Source organism: Loxodonta africana, chromosome 18, assembly GCF_030014295.1.
Source record: "Loxodonta africana isolate mLoxAfr1 chromosome 18, mLoxAfr1.hap2, whole genome shotgun sequence".
Classification (NCBI taxonomy): Eukaryota; Metazoa; Chordata; class Mammalia; order Proboscidea; family Elephantidae; genus Loxodonta; species Loxodonta africana.
This window is the reverse complement of record NC_087359.1, coordinates 37802748-37816097: the sequence shown is the minus strand read 5'-3', so window position 1 is coordinate 37816097 and position 13350 is coordinate 37802748. Positions and strand designations below refer to the sequence as shown.

The following is a 13350-nucleotide window of genomic DNA, read 5'->3' as shown; positions in this document are numbered from 1 at the left end:
GGTCTTGGTTGTAGGGGACATTGTTGGATGTTTAGCAGCATCCTTGGTCTCTACTCACAAGATGCCAGTAGCAATCCCTCCCCCAGCTGTGACAACCAAATATGTCTCCGGACATGCCAAATGTCATCTAGGGGGGTGAAATTGCCCCTGGTTGAGAACCATTGTCTTAGGGCATTTGGGGTGTGCTTAGGGCCTTCTGGAGCACAGTTGCACAATGGTTAAGAACTCAGCTGCTAACCAGAAGGTCGGCAGTTCAAATCCACCAGCTGCTCCTTAGAAACCCTGTGGGGCAGTTCTATCGTGTCCTATATAGGGTTGCTATGAGTCAGAATAGACTCGACAGCAACAGGTTAGGGCCTTCTAGAAGTGTGTGCTTCAATCTCAGGATTACAGTGGTAGGGAGTAGCTTAAGGCTGGGCTGGGAAGATATAAAGGCCATGACTCCCTCAGGGTTTAAGAGCCAGCAAGCCAGCCTGCGCCCCACCAACATCTCTATTTGTTCGCCTGCGCTGCTACAGATTTTAGCTATGGACTACAAAAATGGTGTTTGAGTAAATAAGACCATACTTGCTAATTTATACCAAGGCTGCATTACAGTGAGGCTTTCGAGTCTAGAAGTACAGTATGTGGTTTCTATCCCTTGTTTCCCTCTCCTATGGCAGAAACCTAAAAGGCGAACGGTAAAACTCTTGATCAGGACCAAGTGAAATGCTGCGTACTGCTTCAGAGCAAGAAACACAGGGTCACAAAAACAGCAGGAGATGGCTGCAGCAGAGAGGAGACTGCACCGGCTCCCTCGCTTTGCACTGGGTGGGACTGCGCAGCCCTCTCACATTAGTGTGTTGACGGCATTGCCCAGGCAGGAGTGGGGAGATTCAGGACAGACTTGCCATCTCATTGCTGTGATGTTCCTGGCCCTTTATGGTAGTACAGGGGACGTTTTCTCATTCAGAATGACTCCCAGGAGCTCTGTCAAGAACCAAAACAAAAAACCCACAACCTTCTCAGGAGGCCAAGAAAGGATGCGGGGTCCAGTGCCTTTGTCGTCCTTCCCTGCACAGGCCAGACAGGAGAGCCATCGGGGCCCTGGTGCCAGCCAGAGCCCTGCCGATGCTGCCTCCCGTGGGCCCAGAATCTGAGGCACCTGGAAGGGTTATTAGCAGGATTGGAACTCATCCCTCTGCTGGGACTAGATCATAATTACAGTAATTTTCTAACAGAGCTCGGCAGTAGGACTGTTTAATCAGCATCTGACTCCCTTGTGCTCCCAGCCCTCATCACTCAAGGAGAGGAGTGGGATGGCTCTTAAAGAGACAGCGCCCGCCTTTCAGCAGTTTGAACAGATGTGCCCTAATTGGTAGAATATATCTAAGTCTAGTAGCTTATAGCAGGCAGGTTGCATTGCCTCCAACAAACTGCCTCAGGCTCTCACCATTCTGGGCCTTCTTCCGGAGGGATTCAAGTCAGGATGCTGGTGGGCCTGGCTTCCCACACCAACACGGCCACCAGGGTAAGGGACACACACCAGGGTCCAGCTCTTCATGTAGAATCTAAACAAGATGTCCCCTTCAAAACCGATGGTATGAACAAGTGCTGAAGAATGGGAAGAAGGGGCTTTACAGCCACGCATAAGAGATTTTGACTGGTGGCTTCCCATAATCCAAAGATTACAGAAGCGTCTCTGTGTTCCTCCCCTCCTAGGGAAAAAAAAAATCTTAAAACCTTAAGGACTTCTGGGTAGTCTCTTAATTCTCCCGCTCCAGCATTACCATCCCTATTTATTTGTCATGCCCCTTTTCACTGTTAAGTACCCCCTTGTTTTTCCTCCTTCGCTTGTGGAAGCCAAACAGATCTCCTCTGAACAGAAGGGAATAAAACTTCATTCACTCTGCTCATTGAGTCAGGAGCACTCTGTCTTCTAAAGAGTGTGGCTCCTGGTATCCTTTTGAGCATGAATTATTAATGTTTATTATAATCTTGAGATTTGAGGTCTCCAGCTTTCCAGCTCCAAATCCAATCATGGCTAAGGTGGCACTGTCTTGCCCCTGGAAGTTATTTCTCTAATGAGATACGAAAGACAGGCTCCTACTGCCCTGTCCAAACACACACTTAGTCTTTCTATCAGTTCTTGAGACAGAGAAGAGATGGGGCAAGTAGTAAATGATAGAAAGTGGGCAGGGGGCTTCCAAGATGCGTTGAGGAAACCATCAGGAAAGAGACTGTAGTGGTTAAGAGTAGGAAGCGAGACGCTCATCCATGGTAAAAGAAAGGTTACCTTGAACCGGGCTATGTGCCTTCTACAGCTCTGACCCCATGCTGGCAGAGGGCTACCAGGGAGGGGGCGGCTTAGGATCAGAGCCCAGTGCTTGACTGAGAAAGTAGCTATCCTGTGCTGCAGTGGTTATCTGCTTGGCTTTAGCTGCTTCTCAGCTGGCTGCTCACACATAAATCCGAAGATGCCATTCCAGCCTGATTTAATGCTCCTGCAGCCTCTGTGAGGCAGGCTGGGAGCTGGTCTGTTTCCATGTCTACCACCAACCCCACCTTGCATCTTCAGGGCCCACTGCCCTCCCCACCCCTAGGATGGTAAAAAGATTCAGCAAGAGCTGAGGCATATACACAAGTTCACTTTCAAACATGGAACTACCTTAATACCCAATAAAAAAAAAAAAGTCATGATCACCCCAAGCAAAGCTACCAGAGAGGGTAGGGATGTCTGGGATTTGCAGATTGAAGTCCTTAGCAGTCAGAAAACTAGAGAACAACTCTAAAAAGCTCTGCAGGGATTAGTTTTTTCTTGAGTAGTGGTAAGCTTCATGTTTCTGTTTGTTTTTTTTAATATACATAAGAAACTTGTCTTATAGAGCTTGGAAAATGTCTCTCACATGAATATACTCAAGAACCATTTAAAAACATGCTTCTTAAAAACCAAACTCAGCTCAGTTTCCTCAGCTAGAAAATGAGCATAATCCCTTCCTCGCTGGGGGCTATAAAGATCAAATGCAAGTATGATATGAAACATTACTTTCACATAAGAAAACTCAACCCCCAGCCATCTCCCACACACATACCTCCTTCCACCAAACCAAACCCGCCTATCCTAGGTAGCTAGACTTGGGCCATGGAAGTAGCTATCAGAAGAAAGGTGACTAAATCAGGCACACAACCTGCCTGAAACCAAAATTCAGAACAAAACAATATTTTCCTTCTAAGAAATACCTCAGCAGGTCGTTCCCCGCAGCTCCCCATTCTCCATGTGCAGGTCATCAGCCATGGTGGCTGGCCCGAGTGTACAGGGACAGGGCACACCATGAGAGGGCTAATGGTACTGCCTACACAGAAGGCACATCTTTGCTGTTTTTCTGATAGCCCCAGGCCTGTATTAGAAACTCGTCCCCTTCCATGGCCGACATGCAACTCAGCTCAAGACCACAAGGGGATGGTGCCTGGCCTTAGATTAACCGAGGTGGTGTTGTATGCATTGCTGCTAATGGATCATTAACAAAGCTGGTCGGAAAAATCACATCCATGTCTCTGAATGGCTCCTGCTCTCCCAGCAGCCTACCCTGCTGGCAGAACGAGCTGCTGAGCACCAACTCCGGGAAGAAAAGAAGAGAACAGAAGAAGGCCAACCCAGCTTGCTGTTTTTTGGCTGAGTAGGGAATTGACACAGACCACCTCCGGCGCCTGTCTGGAAGTTTCGAGATCAGAGAGCTTCAGGCACAGCTGGGTTCACAGCTGCACCATTTGGAGCACTGGACTCATTAATATTCATGAACCATCCCCACCAATCGGCAGAGCGGATGCCATTAGCTTAGCATCTGTCGAGTTTTTGTGAGGGTTGTGTATGTAGTTTTTTTCCCCTTTTAAATGAACTTCTTTTGACATTTTGGATTTGCCTCTGTAGGTTTTCAATCCTCGCCTTGCTCTGCTGCATCATATAAAGGAGAGGCACAGGGGAGGCAGGTAGAGAAGAGGAATGAATGCCAGCCAGGGCTTTGCATCTGCCTGTTGACAAACTTTATTTCTCTTTCAGCACCTGGCACTTTAGACAGGCTGTGAGCATGGAAGCAGCATCAGGTAAATTATACCTAACAAGGTTCACGGCCAAACTGTGAGAAGAGCTGGATGCTGGCTCTTTGGAAACCAATCCTTTTTTCCTCGTGGTGAACTTGAGATGCACACCCAATGCAGGGGCGCTGCAGTGCGCAGCTCCCAACCATTATTTCCGTGCTGATAAATTCATGATTTATGAAAGTAACGACTGCCAGCCCTCACTCCCTCCTTCTCTGCTACAGCTTGTTAGACACAAATTGCAACAACAGTCTTAAATACTTGAATTTTATTTCAGGCCAAAGCCCCTCAACTCTGAACTAAACGCCATGACAGATCTGCAGCATAGCTGGTCAAAGGGCCCACAGACAGGGTGGGATGAAGCAGGCAAGAGGGGGAAGAACCACACAGGCAGGAACCTCTGTGTGGAATGCCAGGGACACTGCTCTACCAGCTCTGCCTCTCATCGGAGAGGAATTATGGCAGCAGGAGGGCAGAATGCCTCATTGTCTGAAGGAAGGCATGTTGTTTCTCATCTCCATCCCCAGAGCCCACTTGTATAGGCAGAAAACAAAGCCCTTGCACCCCCACTGGACTGAACACACAGCCTCTCTGCAACACAGCAGAGGGACACTGTGGCGGCTGAAACCCCGGGGGCAGGGAGCTGTTACTAAGAGAGAAGAAAGGATTCCAGAAAGAAAGGAGCCCACTCTAACCCTGCAGTTAAGATAGCCACGTCTCTGCTTTATAATCAGGAGCGACAGTGATGGCCCAGGACAGCTTTTTCCAAAACAAAGCCTTCTGGGCCCAGTGGAGCAGTTGTCTTTCCCCTCTGGCTATGACCAACCATTTTTCCTCCATGGATGGCCATGAGCTGTTAAGTGGGCCCCAGGCTCAAGTCAGGCTGAGGTCTTGGAACAGGCTAGAAACGCCAGCTACAGGAGTCACAGCACCAGTTCCATTCAGCGGTATTAGTGGAGGGAAGCAAGGAGGTGGGAAGAGTAACTATTCACCATCCTGTCTGTGCAAGGAGGTAGGCAACTGGTCAGCCTCCCAGGAACAAAGTGCTCTAGGGGCTGCAGCAAGAACAGAACCCAGCTAAGATGGGAATACAACTACACATGGATTCCTGTTGAAACGATACTCAGTGTGGCAGCTCTGCCACTTACAGGTCCCCAAATCCAGTCACCTGAGGCAGTGCTCCTGAAGAACAAACACACACCTGAAAAAACTCAGTTCCCAGGAAAGTAAATATGGGGTTCTGTTTAAAATCAACAGTCCCTGGGCCTTATGCTTAACCTACAAACATCTGCTGCACAGTGTTTATTCCTCTGGCGGAATCACAAGAAATTGTCAGGACAGACTTCTGTGCAACCAACCCGAGCAGAGGTGACTATAAGGGACTAAGCAGCCCAACCTTCCCCAAACAAGCCTGTGCCCAACCCCACTGTGCAAGTCTCTTTGCCTGCATCTTCTCCATCCTCCTCAAAGCAGAACTCAGAGCTTGGACCAGAGCTCACTTTTCTAAGACTGTTTCTAACTGACCAGGGTCCAAAGGCACAGCATGAGATGAGGAGACTGACTGGTCCCCTCCCACAACCCTCCTCACAGGCTGAGCAGCAGAGATTCCCTCATCGGGTCTTGCAAAATCACAGTGTGATGGTGAGGAGAAGGCTGGGAGAGTGGGACTCTCCAAGGAAGGGACCTCAGAGTCAACAACGGGAGCCCACACCTCTAAATGGTCCTTTTCTTCACTGGGAGGTGGTGAGGGAGAGTTCTTCCTACCAGATCTTGGAAGAAAGCAGCAACTGGAAAAGAGTGGGAGAGGAAAAAGGAAGGGCATGAATAGATAAGCAAAAATGAATAAACACAATGGAATATTACGTATTAGGTCATAAAAAGGAATGAGTATAGATACCTGCTACAACATGGATGAATCTTGAAAACATTATGCTAAGTGAAAGAAACCAGTCACAAAAGACCACATATTATATGATTTCATTTCTATGAAATGTCCAGAATAGGCAAATCCAGAGACAGAAAGTAGATTAGTGGTGGCCAGGGAATCGAGGGAAATAGGGAGTCACTGCTAATGGGTATAGGTTTCTTTTGGGGGTGATAAAAATGTTCTAAAATTGTTGAGTGATGGTTGTACAACTCCGAATATACTAAAAACAAATGAGTTGTACATTTTAAAAGGGTGAATTTTATATATATCAATTACATTGTAATATGGCTTTAAAAAAAAGGGCGGGGGAGGAATAAAGCAAGCCTTCCCCTTTCTTCTCCCCAGGTTTCAACAGAAATTCCTCCTACAGTGGTGGGTTACCATAGACCCATTTAGGATAAGAGAACCATGCACATGGGGAATGAGACCTCTTCTGAAAGGCTACCAACTCTGGGACATCACTTTCCCTATCAAATGGATGCCTCACTGACCCAGGTTACAGTAATTCTAGCCCCTGGTGTCTCAAAAAGAAAGCTTCAGTTACCTCTTAGGCTGGTCTCCTTTAGCCAAGTGAGAAGAGCCCTGCCTCTCTTCCTGGACCCAGCCACAGTTTGACATAGCATAGTGAAGAATGGCATCAGAAACAGTCATGGGGCTTCGGCCCTGCACACAAGCTTCTATCTCAGGCACTGAGAGCTGGCTTTGCAGGAAGAGGTGCAACTGGCTGTCTGACAGGAGAACCACACTCTGCAGGACCCTGGGCCGAACACAGGTTACACAACACAGTTATCACCCTGAGGAGTTGCTCTCCACCCCCATCCTCTGAGAGGCTTCTGGTTTGAGCAAGCGCTGAAGGTGTGAGGGTACAAGAAAGGTGTCTACCACAAACATGCCTACATGTGTGATGGACCCCATCCTGCCTGGCAAGCTCCCACACCCCCAGCCCAGGCGGCCAATGCTGGCCCATCATGTCCACTCACTTTTCAAGGAAGTGCTGCAGACCTTGTCGTCGCTTCTCAATGAACTCATCTGAGCTGCCAAAAAATGCTGACTTCCCAGGCAGTTCAGGTACAGGCCTGTGGGAACACCAAGGTAAGTATAACATCCAAGACAGTCATTCCAGGACGATCAAGGAAATTCCCTGAAAAGAGGCCCAAATCAATGCAATTAGCTTTTAATAAGGTGGGAATGGTAACATTTAGGGACTGCCTGCCATACATTAGGCAGTGTGCTAAATGTTTTATAAACGTTATTTCATTTAATCCTCCCATCAGCCCTGTGAGAAAGACATTAGTAGTAAAAAAATAAGATCAGAGAGGTTAAGAAAATTTACCAGTGTCACAGAGCTAGTAAGCATAGACTGGTATCTGAGCCAAGTCTCTGATTCCAAAGCCCATGCTACTATACTACATTGTTTACAAAACCCACTCTCACTATTAACCATCATTTTAAAAAGAAACCTGTACATGGAGAAGGCTAGGTCCTTCCATGTAAATTAACACTACCTACTCTAGTCCCAGAAGGCCACACGCTTGGAATTTTCTAAAAATAGTTGAGTTACAGCAAGTTATCCATATACTCTTTAACTGTCCCTCACCCCTCTTAGAAAGCACCCAAACCAAACCAAACCCAACCCAACCCACTGCAGTCAAGTCGATTCCGACTCATAGTGTCCCTGTAGGACAGAGGAGAACTGCCCCATAGGGCTTCCAAGGAGCGCCTAGCGGATTCGAACTGCCAACCTCTTGGTTAGCAGCCATAGCACTTAACCGCTATACCACCAGGATTTCCCTTATGAAGCACAGCACATATTTTTTTACAAAACAACAGGCCAGGCTAGAGGATGCAGGATCGATCGAAGGAACTGAGAGAGTTCCAGCTGGCTTATGAGGGCCTGACTCATGACAGTGGCCTCACCAGTCCCATGTTAACTAACTGGCTAGGTCACTCGGCAGGCCATCTGTCAGCACTGCATATTCAGTAACCATCCTGAGGTGGAGTCATTGTTCTCATTCCACTTTTCGGATTTATTTGGGGGGTGTGGATGAAGAATGAGCAATACTGCCTTTCTTAAGGTTCTCAGTCTGGTATATATCTGGAGAAAGGGCACTACGCCAAAAAAAAGAAAAATCACAATTTCTACATTTCAAATGGACAAGAACACCACCTGTCAAATGAAGTCCAGGTGCTTAAATGTTTCCAATAAACAGTAATAACCACATTAAAAATGCTAGCAGTGCATTTGTTTAGCTCTAGAATAACATGCATATAAAAAAAATATTTTTGATGTTTCTATGGCTTTAGCAGGTCAAAATACTATAAATGAGAACTCTTATCTTTACTTCTTCCAGTGACTTGGAAACATAATTTAAGAATACACTTTCCAATTTCCTTTGTGCCTGAGATATGCTGCAAACTTTCTTCATTGTCAACTCCACTTCCACAGCATGTAAACGCCAGCCTCAGATCGAAGAAGGAAGCAAGAGGCAAACTCACACCAAGCCAGCGTTTCTCTGTAGCTGCTTTCTCAACCACACAAACTCTCGGTAGCGGCGCCGCACACAGGACGTCTTGGCAGTAAAGGCCTTGCTGTTGGTCTTTAGGAGGAAGTATAAAAAAAGGCTTCAATAGGTAAGGACCAACTTTACATGAGCTCCCCATTATTGTTCTCACTGAGGGTCCAAGCTGCCAGGCCACAGTCCTGTACCTCCCTGATCAGGGGCTCAAACTAGAGCAGATCCTACCATGTAGCCCTAAAAGCAACTCTCAAACATACCCCAAGCCTTCTTTCCTCTCTTCCCTTCTTTTCTTTCATCTCTAGCCCGCCAGACACATGCACAAACACATTTTGCCTTGGTTCTAGTCCTCAGCCCTGGAGAGTGTTGACCCCATTACAGAAGCTTGATGACTTACATGGAGGAATATCTTATAATCCACATAAGAATTCCAAGAGCCCTCATTCTGCACGCGGGGGTCCTGAACACGCACAGTGATCACCTCCTGTAGTTAAGAAATGCTACCTCAGCTTCGGCTCAACATAGTAAGGTAACTTTGACAATACAGGTTACCAGATTTTTCCATTCAGACAGTACCAACTGACTTTCAATTATTCGCTCATTCAAGTCAATAAATATTTATTAAATACCCACTCTATGTGCTAGGCACTGTTTCAGGCACTGGGGACAAAGCATGAACAAGAGACAAAAGTCTCTCTCCTGATGAAGCTTACATTCTAGAATATTCTACCCAATGGAAAAACTAGTCAAAATGGAACCTCATTTACCAGCAACGCCTCTGCTACTGATTTCCTCCTACCAGTTTTAGTCTGAACTTATTAGAACCACCAAGGTATTAACGTGGCAAGAGCACTACTGAACAATGACTTATATTCCTGTGCCCTCCCTTTTCCCAAATCCCCTCTCCAACTTTTACCTACCTGTTCTCTGGAGACTATACTCTTACCTCCTGCTCTTGGTTCTCCAACATCCTACACCAAACGCCCATTGGAAGAAAACATCTGCATAGGGACAAAGGAGACATGCAGAACAATCATGGTTAGTGTGCCTCTATTCTGATCACTCTTTACCAGGGCAAAACCCTGAAAGTTTTTAATAGACCCCTGGGGAAACCCAGGCCGCTTTTTTGTAAAACTTAAGAGGAAGCAAAAAAAATTCCCCACTTCAGCTCAGTGCTAAACGAAAAGCTCTGGGGGATTTGCCTCCTTCCTCAGATCCAAGACTCTCACCTAGGCCACCTCTACCCAAAGCATGTTGGGGTCTGCACAGAGTATTTGTCCCAGCAGCCAGAACAGGCAGGTTCATTTGTAAAACCTTTCAGCCTTGCGGACTGCAGGCACAGTAGTGCCTGGTAGGCACTTGGAGCTGAGCTTTGAAATCGAGCCTAACATCGCCCCCTCCCGGCTGTTTAGAAACAGCTAAGCCCCCACAAACACTACTGTGCCTGAGTCTGTCTTGCTAACCACAATCACCTCCCCACAGGTGAATCATAGTGCTGGGCACTCCAGGGAGCACCCGAGTGGGTCACTCAGTTTCGACCTTCCGTGATCTAATCCACTCTCTGGAACCTGAGCCAACAGTTCTAATCATTTCCTCTCTCAACATGCCATCTGGTTTGCACCTCTGTTCAAGTGCCCCACAGCTGCAGGGTCGACTCAGGACACTTTCCGCTCCTTTGTAAAGATTCATTAAAGCCTAAGCCCCTGATTTCCCCCAATGTGGCAGTTTACATGTGCAGTGACATCGCCCACTCCAACAACGGGACCATGAAGGCTGCAGCACAGGGTTACTCCAGTCCAAGGGGGCCCATGATGTCACCTTCTGTTAAAATACAGCACTAATCTTGTTACTCCTAGAACCACTCCAACAGCATATATCCAGGCTGCTGCCTCCACCCCCTTCTCTCTTAAGAGCGGAACAATAGTTTAATTTCCCTTTCCAATTTACCTTGAAATGAAAACTGACTTCAGCCAATATGTACTGCCAACAAATGATCCGGGCTGGCTCCTGGGAAAACAAGACTATCTCTAAGCTCTCCCTCTCCTCCCCCAATCCCATTCTCACACCCACTCATTTTTACAGTCCCACAATTAATTTTAAACACATTCTCTTATTAGTTCTGCCTTACCATTACAGGAGTCTGTAATGAGTTTCCCTCCTTTATGTTTTGCTAACACAAGGCTAACGTTTCAAGAGACGGGGAACTCGTTTACACCACAAAATTAGCAGAACAAATGGCTTTTCCAATATACCAGAAGGTCTCTGCACAGACAGACATTGCACACAGAGACATAGCTGCATGCTATATGACAAAATCAGACTACGCCATAGTTCAAACTCAAGGTGTTGTGATTTCAATACCATCTCAAAGAGCATTCTACTTACAATCTGATTTTTCACCTGATGCAACCACCAACTCAAAGTGGTCCCAAATGAAAAAGTAAGAAAATCTTAATTCCGTAACAACCAATGTATAACATCCAAGATGTACACAGTCAAGCAGGCAGACCTGCTGTGAACAATTGACCTCCTTGGATTTTTTCCCCCCACACTTCTCTTTTCAGCCATTTGGTAAAATCAGGAGCTGAGAGTTAAATATTCTAAATTGTCTTTTCTCAGAAGTAACCATAAGAAAGATGATGACAAGCAAATCACAGTCATCCACACACTCGGGAGAGTTCACATATATCTTGTGCACTGAAAGGTTTCCCAAATTCAGGATCAATACTCAGTAACTAACTGGTCATGTCACCTCATTCTCTTGGGCTCTATAAGGGTTTGCCTAGGGCCCTGGACCATGGGCACCTCCATGCTGAAATTCCTCCTTTTCCTCGGGGGCTATTTTACCACTTAGAAACAAATAGCTATAAATTGGCTTTTAAAAGTCCTAGGGCCCCCAAGATGCTATATACTTAAATCCAGGTTTAGAGGGCAATAAGAAAGTTGTGGTTGTAACTTTCCTTAAAAACAGTGGAGCAAAACAAAAATCTGGTCCAATAATTTCTAATAATCTAATTATTTCCAGCAGCCTCTCTTCTCTCTCAGCTTCCTCCCCATAGATACCACTTCTCAGGAGAAAATGAAGCTCAGTTCTACCCTTGGAGGGGAACGAGGAAGTTCTTAATTTTAGTTCTGTTTTCTGGGAGATGGATCTGTGTGTCATCCAAATAAGGACAGGGTCAGTGGCCCTTTCAGCTACTTACCGCCTCACTCAGTGCTAACTACATTTCCTGGGCCCTTTTAATCACAGCTGAAGTTTCCCGTACTTTCTCCACCTGTACCAGCACCAATATTTCCAGCTGGGGAGAACAGAGTCGTTTACTGTTTACAAAGTAGATTAGCCACTGGAAAGCCTTCCAACGTTGTAACAATTCACGGGAGCAATTCAAGGCTTTAAGCCCCATTATTTTCTCTCCCATTTAAACTACTTCAAGATACCGGTTAAAAACAAATCAAGCTGTTAAAGTAAATTGAGCCTCCGGGCCTCCCATCCCTTCTTACTCATTCTTGAGCCTTTAGTGGCAGATAGCAAGTGGCAACTCAAAACGCTCTCCTTCTCTAAATATCCACAGGTACTAGAGGGCGCTCCCTTGTCTGACCAAGCAGCTCCCTTTGACTGTCGGTAAACAGTAAACAGACAGGGATGGAACCGACACCTGCTCCTCCTCCACCTCAAAAGTAAGTCACAAAGGTTGCCACAAACTAGCGCAGGAGTCTCCTGTGTCCCATAAAATACTTGCCATTACCCCCTGGACCTAGCCGTTGGGGTAAATGTTCCCAAGCTCTTTTACTCCGACAACTTCCTCTCCATTCTTCTCGAACAAGGAGCAAAAAGGCCACACGTCCCTTCTCTTCCTATTAAGCTTGTAGAGAGGGAAAGAAAGAGACCTTATAATTTAAAAACAAACTGAAAACCCAGGTTTCCTTCCTTGGATTCCGAGCAAGCCCCCGCCTTCACCTCGGAAGGGAGACAGCCCCTACCCCAGGATGTCAAGGCAAGGCCCTCACCCCAAGCGCCACAACTGACGTTCATGCCCGCGCCCCCTCACTTGGGAGCAGCTCCGACTCCTGGCGGCCCTGCCCACGCCCCCTCACCCAAGAGCAGCACCAGCTCCACAAAACGACACGGCCCGCGCCCCCTCGCCTGAGAGAAACACTCACTCGCCCGCGCCCACTTACCTGACAGTAGTACCTACTCTCCACAGCAACACCGCCAACACCTTACTTCACAGCCAGGGTCCCGCTTTCTCCTTCCGGGTGAGTTACCGGTGTCCCGGTGCACGACGGGAGACGGCTCCCGACCCGCCAATCCTGGAGGCTCGGGACGCCCCGCCCCTACAGGCCCGGGCTCTCAGTGGCGATTCCAGCACCCGGCTTTGCGGCGCCGCCCCGCCCAGGACCGCAGCCGGTGTCGGGATCGCCAGTGTCTCTCTTCCAGCGCCGCGGGTAGGCGCGGTGCCCGATGAGAGGCAGGGGAATGGGCTCCGCGTCCAATCCAGGGCCGCATCCCGCCCATCGTTCTCAGGTCCAGCCAATCAGCGGCCAGGTCTGAAAGTGGGTCCCGGGAGAGGTGTGAAGATGTTGTGCCTGTCGTTTTCATTCTGCTGATGGCAAATTTGGAGCGTGAGACGTTCGAGGGAGAAAACGCCCACATTCCTGGAGCTTCACTGAGCCTCGAGAGAGTCCCTGTTTGAAAACCGTAGGTTGCAGTTCCCTACCGGAGGTGTCAAGGGGGACTCCCAACTCAGATTCGTAAAACCACAGATTGTCAGATCGAAAACAGGATTTGAGAGGGACCAGCGGTTCACACATTTCACCAGTGGAAACAAGCCC

General features: G+C 47.6%; 1 protein-coding gene across 5 annotated transcripts; it reads right to left on the bottom strand.

The window, feature by feature from the left end:
* Window positions 1-4327: 4327 nt before the first annotated feature.
* On the bottom strand, window positions 4328-12828 carry SNX11 (sorting nexin 11). Of its 5 annotated transcripts, XM_023553619.2 has the most exons (9): window positions 12697-12811; window positions 12258-12380; window positions 10465-10524; window positions 9464-9518; window positions 8915-9001; window positions 8498-8598; window positions 6982-7077; window positions 6546-6758; window positions 4328-5861 (listed from the first exon to the last, which is right to left on the bottom strand). In XM_023553619.2, the coding sequence occupies exons 4-9, from the start codon at window positions 9503-9505 to the stop codon at window positions 5570-5572; spliced, it is 831 nt and encodes a 276-aa protein (XP_023409387.1). In that variant the 5' UTR covers window positions 9506-9518; window positions 10465-10524; window positions 12258-12380; window positions 12697-12811; the 3' UTR covers window positions 4328-5569. The 5 variants fall into 5 exon arrangements, with proteins under 5 accessions (XP_023409387.1, XP_010592662.1, XP_010592664.1 ...); XM_010594360.3 differs by lacking the exon at window positions 12258-12380 and having other exon boundaries at window positions 12697-12828; XM_010594362.3 differs by lacking the exons at window positions 8915-9001; window positions 12258-12380 and having other exon boundaries at window positions 12697-12828.
* Window positions 12829-13350: the final 522 nt, after the last annotated feature.

Bases quoted from the DNA above. Each gene is read 5' to 3' on its own strand.
- SNX11 (XM_010594360.3), bottom strand. From the start codon at position 9,505: ATGGGCGTTTGGTGTAGGATGTTGGAGAACCAAGAGCAGGAG. The intron at 9,002-9,463 runs GTAAGAGTATAG...TCTTAACTACAG, and splicing joins TGGAGAACCAAGAGCAGGAG to GAGGTGATCACTGTGCGTGT. The intron at 7,078-8,497 runs GTGAGTTTGCCT...GTGTTCCCACAG, and splicing joins CAGAGAAACGCTGGCTTGGT to GCCTGTACCTGAACTGCCTG.